This window comes from Zootoca vivipara, chromosome Z1 (genome assembly GCF_965207765.1).
Source record: "Zootoca vivipara chromosome Z1, rZooViv2.hap1.1, whole genome shotgun sequence".
Classification (NCBI taxonomy): domain Eukaryota; kingdom Metazoa; phylum Chordata; class Lepidosauria; order Squamata; family Lacertidae; genus Zootoca; species Zootoca vivipara.
The window spans coordinates 46,431,997-46,444,160 of record NC_142583.1 but is presented as its reverse complement, the minus strand read 5'-3'; the positions used below and the strand labels follow the sequence as shown (position 1 = coordinate 46,444,160).

Genomic DNA, 12,164 nt, shown 5'->3' with positions numbered 1-12,164 from the left:
TCAAGCTTTATTTTGGACAGTTCTGTCATTGCTTATCTTTTTTTCTGTTTTAAGATTGCAATTCTTTATTGCTGATTTGTAAAACTACGACAACAGGGGAAGGCAGTGTTCTTGCTTGAGCCTTGCAGTGACGGTGCTTAATAGGAACTGTGTTTTTCCTGGATATTTTTTTTAATGGAGTAGTTACAGATAAAAAACAAGAACTCCTTTTTAAAGATACGTCATGTAATGGGAAATGGGACAAGTTGTTAAATTCTACTTATTCTGCATACCATATTTTATTGAAAGGTTTTGGGTTGGAAATAAGGAGGGTATACTTGATGAAGACCAAAAGAGGTCATTATTTTTGATCAGTGAATCAAACCACAAGTAAATATTTTGCTTCTTTAAACAAACAGATTACCTTTTAAATTCTCTTACAATGTGGTACATTATCTCTAACAAAAATCTAGGATATGCACGGGCTAACTTTCTCAGTGAAATAACTGGTTTATTATTTTATTTGGAAGCGCTGGTGTGCTTGAACCTAGGAACAGCAATCATTCTTTCTATACCACATTACAGTATATTTAATTTGAAAATAATATATTGCTTTATATGAAGAAAATGCATGACAACGCTAGAGGCTAAAGGGCATTGGTGTATTTTGCAGTTAACAGTTCATATGGCATATTGTTGAATGTTCCATATTAAGAGTGACATCTAATGGTGTCTGTTTGGCTTCTCTTCTTTCCCTCCAGCTCCTTCCAGACATAAGAGACTTGATTAGGATTACTTGCTAGTTTGATATACTCTGCATGTGAGCAGAGATTATTATTACACATTTTCAGGACCAAACCATACATTGCAAATTATGTTCTGATATGTACTTCAACTGAAGCAATCATTTTTTGTCTATTACTTCGTGAACTTTGTTCTTTTAATTTAGAGCAGTAAATGTTTCGGATAATAAAAAAAGTTATATCGATTTTTGACGGCAGGAAAATCACATGCAACTAGATGTGTGTTCCCACATTTTATAGGTTTGTGTTTGTTTAGCTCCCACCCACCCCCCAATGCTTGTGTAGGCATAATCAACACATGAATTCAAACACTTAACGTTATGTGGCATGGCTCCATAAGAGGTATGGAGCTAATATTTTTCTGAAAATCATACTTGGGCCATCTTACATGGAAATTCTTCCATTGCCCATAGCTGTGCAATGAATAATTGAAGTTTGTTTTTGTTTTGTTTTTTAAAAGAGGTGACAGTGGCACTTTTTCTAAATAAATGCTATGCAAATCCTATTACGATGAAAACAGCAAGGTTTAAATTTGCCGCCTTACCAAGTCAAAATATTACCAGTTGCCCCACATATATTCTCTCTCTCTCCCTTTACTATGTGAGCTTGTGAGCAAAGGCTGATATGAGGCTGTGTGTGTGTGTTTTTTTTTACAGGGCCCAGCTTACAAGATCTTTAAGAAATTCTGCCAGTATTCATCTGTTTCCTCCTTAATGTTTTCGTCCCACAGAGGAACAATTCTCTCATATGAATGTAATCTTACATTATTGAGATATAGTAAACTTGTCATATTCTTTCCCTGCTTGATTACGTCAAATGAATTCTCTTTATCCCTAGGTGTATTTATTTTATGCCATACGTGGCACGCAATATATTTGTGGGGAACGATAATATGATGCCGTGTTTTCATATTCTGTGCCTTGTACAGGCTTGTATGCTTTACGGAGAGTACTTGGGGAGAAAGCAAACCTCTTGGATGAGGATGTGTCTGGATCAGTGATAATTACTCGCAGCGACTTCCTGCAGGCAATGAACAATGTCAGGCCCAGTGCCATGAGAGAAGTGGCAGTTGATGTACCAAAAGTAAGTTTTGCCCAGTACAATATTCTTAAATAATTTTTCAAACATAGGAAAGCCACATACTTAATAGCAGTCACCGCTTGATGACAATAGTAGCTCAAGGGAGACACCCGATGCCCTTTTACATGTGTTGTGGGAGGGGGGGGTGTTATTGGTTTGTTGTTGTTCTTGAGTTTATTATGTATTTTGTGGTTTTTAATGTTGCAATTCTGCATTGTGAACTGCCCTGAGATCTACTGACGAAGGGCAGAGATTTATTGCTGCTGCAAAGCCATTTTACCTCAGGATTCTTCTGCCCTGGTTGGCTGTTAATTTTAGGGTTGGCTCCAGGTTTGATGGGGCTTCTCACAGATGCTGATATTAGTTTTCCATGACAGGCTGACGTAGCAATGGCAGCAGTGCTCTGGTAAGTGCCTGCCTCTTGGGCTTGCCAATCAGTGGTTCAAATCCCCGCAACGGGGTGAGCTCCCGTTGCGAAGTGTGCATGCACACAAAAGCTTATACCCGGAACAAACTTAGTTGGTCTCTAAGGTGCTACTGAACGATTTTTAATTTTTTTTTAATTTATTTCGTCTGCGTCAGTCCAACACGGCTACCTACCTGAGTCTAGTTACCGTATTTTAAAAGTTCACCTCGTGTTATTCAGATCAACCATGTCCATCCTGAACTCTGTTAATAACCAGTTAGCACCTCCCTTCTTTCTCTCAGTTATGTCTGCTTTCCACCCAACAGTGCAAAAATAGTTTTGAGTTTTGAACAGCTTTAAGGCATCAAGCCATATTCCCCCATCATCTCTGTAAATACAGTGGAAGCCTTTTAGTGCAGCACTGGTAGAATGTGATTTTAAATCATGTGTGTATTTGTAACAGCTACTATTTGTGTGTGTGTGTGAGAGAGAGTGGAATACTTCTATTCTGGTACTCTACCAAAAATAAAACACCCCAACCTCCTCCTGATTCATGACAGGTTTGTTTGTTTTACAGGTATCCTGGTCAGACATAGGAGGGCTAGAAGATGTCAAACTGAAATTGAAACAAGCGGTGGAATGGCCGCTGAAGCATCCCGAGTCTTTCATTCGAATGGGGATTCAGCCACCAAAGGGAGTATTACTTTATGGACCTCCAGGGTGCTCAAAAACCATGATTGCAAAGGCACTGGCCCATGAAAGTGGGCTGAATTTCTTGGCAGTGAAGGTAAATGGCAATTCTAGTCTTAAGGCAGGACATTATAGGATGTGTGTGGAACAAGGAATGATGATATACCAGCACTTCTTGGTAACTTTGTGTTGGCCTGTGTCTGAAGTGAGATGGGGGAGCTCTTTCTGCATTGGAAACACATGGCACCCCTCCTTTGTCCTACTTTGGGCAAAGAAAAGCAAGTCACTTGCACCCCAACTGTTTAACTGATGCACTCTGAAGCAATACTTGTATCCAGTGTTCCTTCTATTCAGAGTAGACCTATTGAAATGAATGGGCATGACTAATTTAGGTCCGTTAATTTTCGTGGGTCTGCTCTGATGAGAACATAGCTGAATACATCAACTCGGTGTGTGAACAGCCTTCGATTGTTTATTAATTTATTTTATTTCACAAAATTTATATACCATTTGATTGTGAAGAAAAAAACCCTCAAGGCATCTCACAGAAGCTGTAAAGCTATCAGTAAAGGCTGTTTAAAACAGCTATTTAAAACATTCAACTAATAATTAAAATTAGCAGTACAGTAAGCTAAAAACTGATTTATGTACTTAATTAAATGAGATGACATGTTGACTATAATTGCAGAAACTTGACTTCGTCCCCCTTTAACTATTTTACACAGTACATCAGGCATCCCCAAACTGCGGCCCTCCAGATGTTTTGGCCTACAACTCCCATGATCCCTAGCTAACAGGACCAGTGGTTGGGGAAGATGGGAATTGTAGTCCAAAACATCGGGAGGGCCGAAGTTTGGGGATGCCTGCAGCACATAGTTAGACTGTAGAACTGGCTACAAACAAGATGTAGGGATGGCAGCCCACATGGCTGTGTGGCTTTAAACGGGGATTATACAGATTCATGGAGGTTGAGGCTGTCAATGGATGCCCCCCAGTTGCTGGGGAACAGGAGTGGTGCAGAGTTCTGTTGTGCTTGTGACTTCATGTAGACTAATGGTTGTCCACTAGGAGGACAAGATGCTGGACTAGATACGGCTTCAGTCTGAACCAGCAGAAGTCTTGTGTTCTTAGATGGGATTAATCATTTCCACTCATAGGTTATACTAGGCTACGTGCAAATCTGAGTAACAACCCATTAATTGCCAGTTTTTATAAGCAAGTGTTTTTGTGCAAAGAAGTGGGGAGGATCCTTAACCCTTTCCTGTCCTCTACTTTTCTGCTGGAATTCGCCCTGTTTTTCCTCCTCTGATAGGATTCCAGGTGCATATGGGGTGTAAAGATAATTGGAAACCTTGGCAGTTGGTTGGGAGGCAGGGAGTTGGGGTGGAAAAAACAGTGCACAGGAAGAAGGTTAAAGCACTCCTTTGCTATTTCTCCATCCAAGAACACCCACTGCCAAACTGCTTTTGTTTAAAAACAAGTTACAAGATATGAAAACTGTGTGTAATGTGTTGCTTGACCTCGGGCTAACAATCCATAAAAGAGAAGTGTTAAATAATTAGGCCTTTCTAATGTTCTAAATGCACAGGAGTGCCAAATGATCTAGCACTCTCTGGATTTTAAGAATACTTTAGAAACTAGCTGGCAAAACTTGTAGTGCCTCAAAAGAGCAAGAACAACATTTATGCAGGCAGAAGAGAGCCAGCGACTCCAACGTATTATTTGTATTTAGTAAATGCGTCCAATTGCGGTGGAAGGGGTTTTTTTTGGTAGAAAATGTTCTTGGTGTCTTATTTTCTGTTTTAAATAAGATCCTTTCAGTGTTAGCTTCTCCTTTTTTCCGATTAGCAATAATTACAAAAATATACAATGTTGTCAGAGTTCTGACTTCATCTTGGCATTTTCTAATGTCCTGTATCCCTCTTCGGATGCCTTTCTGTGGCTCTCTGCCCTTGACATGTGCTTAAGTTTGGTTTGTCATCTGGGTCAAGTACGTCAAAATATTTTCCAGTTGAAATTTCCTCCGCCGTTTTTCTCCTTCCTCCTGGCTGCAGCAGTTAAAATAGATTAATGAGGCTTGGAAATCTTGCTGCTCTGCTTCATGAGCAACTATCACTGAATCCCCAGAAGAAAACTGGTTAGTGTTCTGATGAGGTTTTTTTTTTTGGCAGATCCTCCTTTAGCTATTGTTTAGTAAGCAGAAGTACGAAATGTCACTCTATGATCTGTGCTGATTGAGTAATAGACTTAAAAATTTAGCACATATTGAACTACATGCTGCCAACTCATTTATTAAGCAGAGTGCAAGAGAACAGGAATAGGGCATGTAGCTTTAGCTATCCAATGAGCTGCACCAAAAATGCAGACCTGAGTTGGTGTTTCATTCCTCGCTTCCACAGTCACAATGATTTATTTCAAATGTTGCACTACTTAATATAATCTCTTAGTGGTTTACATAAAAATAATAAAAATGCAACAACATTTTAATAAAGTCTCCTGAAAGCTTGATAAAGACAAAATGCAACTGCATTTCACATTAAAGCAGCCATGCACAAAACAGGAAAATTAAAAATTAAGAGTCAGAGTCCAGGAAAGCTTGGGTAAACATGTATATTTTTTAAGAGGCATTGGAAGGTCATTACTGTCTGAATCTCTGTGTCTTGAGATTCAGAGTAATCTCTTTATATGGATGTGTATTTGGTATGCTTATAAATTTATATTTGTAAAATCAAATAAAAATGATTTCAAAAAAAAAGGAAGGCCATTACTGCCTCTGACTCATTAATTTACTGAAGGTAGGGGCGTTCCAGGGGGTGGGTGCTATCACTGAGAAGACCCGCTTCCATGTGGTCACGCAAGTGGCAGTCACTAGTCATCAGGATTGAGGGAGCTTGTGTGTGGCGCCATGCAACCCAGAAGCCAGTGGCCTTGCTAATCATGGAACATCCAGCAGGGTCTCCTTGGAAGATCCTGTATTATAGGGTTTGTCTCTGATTAAGTAGATATTCAAAAGTTCTTCAAGGTCGAATTCTATGTGGCGTGACAGATTTCTTTAAAGCTGTGTATGGCATAAGGAAAATGTATGTGACTCTTTTCCTGCAGGGCCCTGAATTGTTGAACAAATACGTTGGAGAATCTGAACGTGCAGTCAGAGAGGTAAGGTGTTATTAATTTAACTAGAATTTTAAATGCATGTGTACAGGGATGTATAATACTACTTCCTGTCTGTTTTGCTACATTATAGTCAGTTTTTTGTTGCATCATGCAGTCATTGCTTTGCAGTAACTACTTTTCACAAGCTTTGAATTGTAGCAGTCTTCACTGCGTACTACCATATGGTTGATATGATGAAGTCAGCTTGTGTACGTATTTGCTAAGAGTGGAGGGTGTTCTTGGAAGCTCAACCTGGTATCCCTGCCCCCCTTCTTTTTTCCTATCCAAACTTATTAGGGGCCTGCAGCAGAATGGTTTTGCCATGGGGTCACTGAAGACCTTTGGCACTTTCATAGCACTATCCTTGGCACAATGATCTATGGGAAATCTTTGCTTCTACATTATCTTACTAGGATGTTGCTTGAATGGATACATGCCTCCAATGGAGCATTGTGCCCAGGATGCTACTAAAGCACTGAAGGGTCTGTTGGAGACTCCCAGAGTGAGACCTCACTGCTGCCAGGTAAGTTTGAGGAAATGGTGTGTGGGAGCATGGTGCCTTACACAGTGGCAGTAGGGAAACGCTGGTTTTGGTTAAATTAACTCGTGTGTTTACTGTGATCAGGACTTTAATTGTAATTTGAAAGGTGTTTTTTACAGTCTTCTTTTTCTTAACAGCAAAAATGTCATTTCACAGGAGGGAATTGTAGAGTTGAAAGATGTAATTTGCAGAATGGCCTACATCACACAGGGCTTCCCCCTCTATATATGAGAGGCCAAGCTACCACTGGGGTCACATGCATGGAGAAAGGAGGCAGATAGTGACAGCAGCTGCCAGCTGTGACCACAGTGATTCTTCAAGCTGATTGGGGGGGGGGAATGCTGCTGTAATTGTTGACCTGATTATGTTGCTCTCATTAAATATTTTTAGTACATTATATATCAAAGCTACAATATATTACTTACAGTATACATACATATTGTTTGTATACTCTGCTTGTTTAATTAAAACTGATATCTGCAAACTGTATAGTCAAAATTATTATTTGGCAACAAAAGGATTTTGTAAGCTGTAATCGGTACTAAGCGTAGAATTCAACATTGCACTATTACGACCGTCTGCACAAGAATATCAGCTTGCCAGATGGAACAATCCTCACCCCCCCATGTGCTGTCTTGAGGGTTCTCTTGACCTTCCTGAGCCAATATGGAGGTGAGGAAAGGGGGGGAAAGCCCCATTGCAGAAGTGGAACGGCTTCTTCTGATGGGGATCATTAGGTGAATCCTGCCCTAATAAATCATTTCAGTATTTTGTGTTCAATGAGTTGCATTCATGGAATGGAGAAATATTTAAATAGCTTAGCTTTTGTTTTAGTTACAGGTAGGTAGCCGTGTTGGTCTGCCGTAGTCTAAACAAAATAAGAACATTCCTTCCAGTAGCACCTTAGAGACCAACTAAGTTTGTCATAGGTATGAGCTTTCGTGTGCATGATACCTGAAGGTATCTGAAGAAGTGTGCATGCACACAAAAGCTCATACCAATCAGAAACTTAGTTGGTCTCTAAGGTGCTACTGGAAGGAATGTTTTTATTTTGTTTTAGCTTTTGTTTGACAATTTTAAAATGATAGGAATTATCCTGTTAATTCTGTAGCAGCTGGTAGCTATTTTGTTTTTACCAGGTGAGCATGGAACATCCTTTGGCTAATTCTTAAAAGGTTTTGCCAACTGATAGTATTAAAAAGTTAAAAGACATTTTTACACATTTTTTTTTGCTGTTTAGAGAATAATTGGAGGGATGCCAGCAATGCTATTTTGAAAGGGTTAACTCTGCAGTCTACAAAAGCGCAGTCCATCAGTTGGACATTCTAGATGATCCAAGGTTGTGTCATTATGGTTTTATCTTGATATTGCAACCTATCCTGGATATTAGAGGCAAAACAAGGGTAACAACTTTATTTGGGCAACTTCTTTGAACAATCTGACAATTATTTTGTTTTTGTTTTGTCAGATCTTTAGGAAAGCCAGAGCTGTTTCACCCTCAATATTGTTCTTCGATGAAATCGATGCCCTGGCAGTAGAAAGGGGGAGGTAAGAAAAATATTGTACAAAGTTCTGGATCTGTTACTGGTTTGTACTTTCACACAAACAAGAAGTTGACTTTTGTATCTGTTTGCCTTGAAAATTTAGATGGAAATTGGTTGGTTCCTTTTATTAGGGATATAAGTGTTCTGCAAGACCTGGCAGTAATTCAAGCAAGTGACTTTTTTTCCTTTTCAGTAAACATTTTAAAACTCCCCTGCTTTTAAAGACTGCTAAGAGAAGGGTCCTAATTTTATTGATTTTTAATAAAACAGTGATGCTGGTGGAGACCACCCCACTCCTGCCACCCCACCACCCTGGTGTTCTTTTCCTGATTGACATTCCCCCATGAAATGACTGTTAACCCCACTCGGGAGAAGACTGTTTCCCTGACTGCCTTCCATTGGGGTAATAGCATCTGTGGGGGAAATTGGATTAGGCAAATGTCACAGGTGAAGGCTACCCATACTTCTGCTCCATTGTAACCAAGCATACATCCTTGATCATGCATTACATGCAAGTGTGCATGTGTTGGCGATGGAAATGTGATTTTCAAGATCCTAGGCTTGGAGTCATAGCACATCATGAGGATGTTGCCTTGAACTTTCATTAGAATAGGAAATGGCCATAGACCAGAATCCCAAACTGTATGTTTGTTTAATTACACTCCACGAGCATTTAATGTTTGATGGTTTCACGCATGAGGCACAAAAGTTTGTTAAAGACACTGTTTACAGAGAAAATTTTGAACAACACTCTTGTCAAAACAAGTCTCATAGAATCATAGAGTTGGAAGAGACCACAAGGGCCATCCAGTCCAACCCCCTGCCAAGCAGGAAACACCATCAAAGTCTCAGGTAGACTTTTCACACCTAGCATGGATATCAGTGTCCCAAGCAGCAACACACCCACCCAGCCCCTTCTAGGATTTAACTTCCCCACAGGGAATCAAAGCCAAGATGCTTAGCTAAGCCCTCTCATATAGTCCAGCATAGTCTGCCCATAGACAATTCTTGTATCTAAGTGAGAGCCTATTTGCTCTCTGTGCCTACTGACGGATAATCGCTATCTGAGCCCACTCAGATAGGCAGAGACCCCATTTGCTCACCCAGATGGAAAGTCTATCTGACTGTTAAACTGCTAGGTCTAACTTACATTCCACACATTCTCTCCTGATTGGTTGTTGGTCTCACCATTCCATAGCTGTCAACTTTCGGATTTGAAAATAAGGGATCAGCAGCCTCACCTGTCCTGGGGACAGTCTAGGCTAGGGTATATCTAGCAATCCAAGATAGCAGCAGGAAACGGCGCTGGAATAAGGGAATTTCCAGCAAAAAAAGGGAGACAGCTGTGGTTTAGATTAAGGGAGTTTCCCACAAAAAAGGGAGGGTTGGCAGCTATGTTTCTCACTGGTTGTTGGATCACCAGGAGGCAGACCCAGGGCCTGTCTATCATAGTGCCTCTAGATGTAGTGATGTAATGTTTTAACATGCTAGTCACTTCCATCCATTGGACATGCTGGCTGGGTGTGGCTAATGGAAGTAGGAGTCCATAGCATCTGAAGAATACTATGCTCAATACCCCTGTTTAAAGTAAAGGAATGGCATTTCCATAACCATTTGATAATGATGATGATAATGTGATATCCAACTAGGTCACACGGAGTATACCCAATGAAATCAATGGACTTAAGTTACTAAGTCAATTTGCTCTGAATATGACTAATGTTGGATTTCACCCAACAATAAGAGCTTTCTGTTTTGTACATCTCCAGCTGTAATTTGTTTGTGTGACAGGGATGTAGAGTTACCAGAACAGTAGTCTCTTTCGTTAGCAGTAGCAAAATTTTTGAGCTAAATTGTCAGATCTGACGTGAACATAGAACTGAAACAGAACACTAGCCAGTTGCTGTAATTTCTGCCTTTTGATGCATTCTAACTGTGGTGTCTCGTTATATGTTGCTATATTCGTTTCCTGCCCTTTTTTATTATGACACTTATATAAACTTTTAGCCATTCTCCAGGGCACTATTAAACATGTCTAAACTAATTATTAAAGAAATTACAAACAGGAATAAACATGCCAAATACATATTTTTTAATAAAGATTTTGAAGCTGTGTAATGTCATAAAAAGGCTGTTATAAGGAAAAAATGAAAATGGCCAGTTATGTCCAGTATGTTCATTGGAGCCTTAATTTAGAATGTTCCCATTCTAGCTTGGTGCACTTCCCAAACCACCATCTTATCTGGAGATAGATGGAGAAGGAGAAAACACAGCCTTGTCTTGTCCATTGGAGATAGGAGGTGTGACCTTCAGTGTTCCATTGAAGACATCTGCTTTTTGGAGCATAGAAAAGAGCAGAGCAGGACACAAATATTTTATTGTCAAATGTGAACCATATGGGAGGTAAAATATGTAACATAGTTCTCATAAAATTCATCTGGAATTAAATGGTGTAGGAAACCAGACAAGGCACTTATTGGAAATGACCTGTTTTTACAGGCTGATTTTCCACAGTAGGAATTTGCAAATGCATTTGAGATGCTAACGATTTGCAGGCTCCAGAGATCCATTTCCTCTTCTATAACCAGAATGAGGTTTTCAAGGAAACACCTGTTGATATTGTCTCCCTAGTCCCCCTGTGTTTTTTCTACAGAACATATTGCTGTCGTTAAACGCCCTGTGCCCTTTCCCTACAGATAACTACTTCTGGTTATAATTTACCCTATTAATTGGCAGTGTTTGTGTAAAAATATTGGAATGAAAGATACTAAAGGTGGCTTTTGTGTGCAGAATAGCATTTGTATATCAGCTGCCTTTGCATATATACAGAGCAGAAAAATGTAAATCAAGAAACAGCTACATACGCTTCATGTATAATTGAAACAAAAGAAAGAAATAGGCATACAGCCTAATGCTGCTACTGGCTTGGCCCTTATTTGCAGTGGGTGGTGCTGTGGTCTAAACCACAGAGCCTTGGGCTTGCCGATCGGAAGGTTGGCGGTTTGAATCCCCGCGACGGGGTGAGCTCCCATTGCTTGGTCCCTGCTCCTGCCATCCTAGCAGTTCGAAAGCACGTCAGGAAGGTAAATGGTGTTTACGTGCGCTGCTCTGGTTCGCCAGAAGCGGTTTAGTCATGCTGGCCACATGACCTGGAAGCTGTACACCAGCTCCCTTAGTCAGCAAAGCGAGATGAGCGCTGCAACCCCAGAGTCGTCCACGACTGGACCTAACGGTTAGGGGTCCCTTTACCTTTACCTAGAAGATTGTTACCTGACCCTAAAGTAACCCCATGCACCCCTGAAGTGCTCGCTTTGTTTGTTTGTTAATTAAATGTATACCACCCTTTGTCCTAAGGCCACGGGGTGGTTTCAGTATACTAGCATAAACAACATAGTGCATAACATAATGCATAACAGAGCAGCTAAACATTTCTACTAGCACAAACACCTTTGACTGCACAACAGAACTTCCTCTCATCTGCATGCCCCCCAAATATATTCTGGGGAATATCCCAAGCACCCGGAACAGATTAAGGGTGGTGAGGCCACATAGGGAGAGAACAGGAAGGGGAAGTTCCACTGTACAGCCAAAAGTGCTTGTGGTAGTGGAACTGTTTAGTTGGATAGTGCCCTGAATATCCACGAAATACAAAACATTAAAACGGTTGTTGGAGGCTGTGGGTAGTGGTAGGACTAACTTGCGGTTTCTGTGAGAATTGGTTGTATCTCCATCATAGTAGCTACGTACCTCTTATTTGGTGAAACCACAGCTAAGGGGGATGGGGGTGGAAAGTGAAGGAAATTGCTATGGCGGTGGGAGGACTAAAGAATGTATGAGAAGATTTGTATGTTACTTGCCAAGTTTAATAATAAAGAATGGCGAAGGCTGTGTCACTGATTTCCGAAGTGGAATTGAGCAAATAAAATGAGAGGTTTTGTTTTGAGACATTGTGGTTGTTCCTGCTGACT

The 12,164-nt window shown here is 40.4% G+C and overlaps 1 protein-coding gene across 8 annotated transcripts in view; it reads left to right on the top strand.

Annotated features, from left to right (window-relative positions):
• The window catches only part of AFG2A (AAA ATPase AFG2A), a 161,343-nt gene that overhangs the window by 22,601 nt on the left and 126,578 nt on the right, over positions 1 to 12,164 (top strand). For all 8 annotated transcript variants that reach the window (XR_015947767.1, XR_015947766.1, XR_015947768.1 and 5 more), the window contains exons 10-13: positions 1,711 to 1,865; positions 2,846 to 3,055; positions 6,061 to 6,114; positions 8,121 to 8,200. Coding sequence is in view for 5 of the 8 variants with exons in the window: in XM_088660359.1 (XP_088516485.1) it covers positions 1,711 to 1,865; positions 2,846 to 3,055; positions 6,061 to 6,114; positions 8,121 to 8,200 (499 nt within the window). In the remaining 3 variants the exon portion in view is untranslated. The remainder of the gene's footprint in view (positions 1 to 1,710; positions 1,866 to 2,845; positions 3,056 to 6,060; positions 6,115 to 8,120; positions 8,201 to 12,164) is intronic.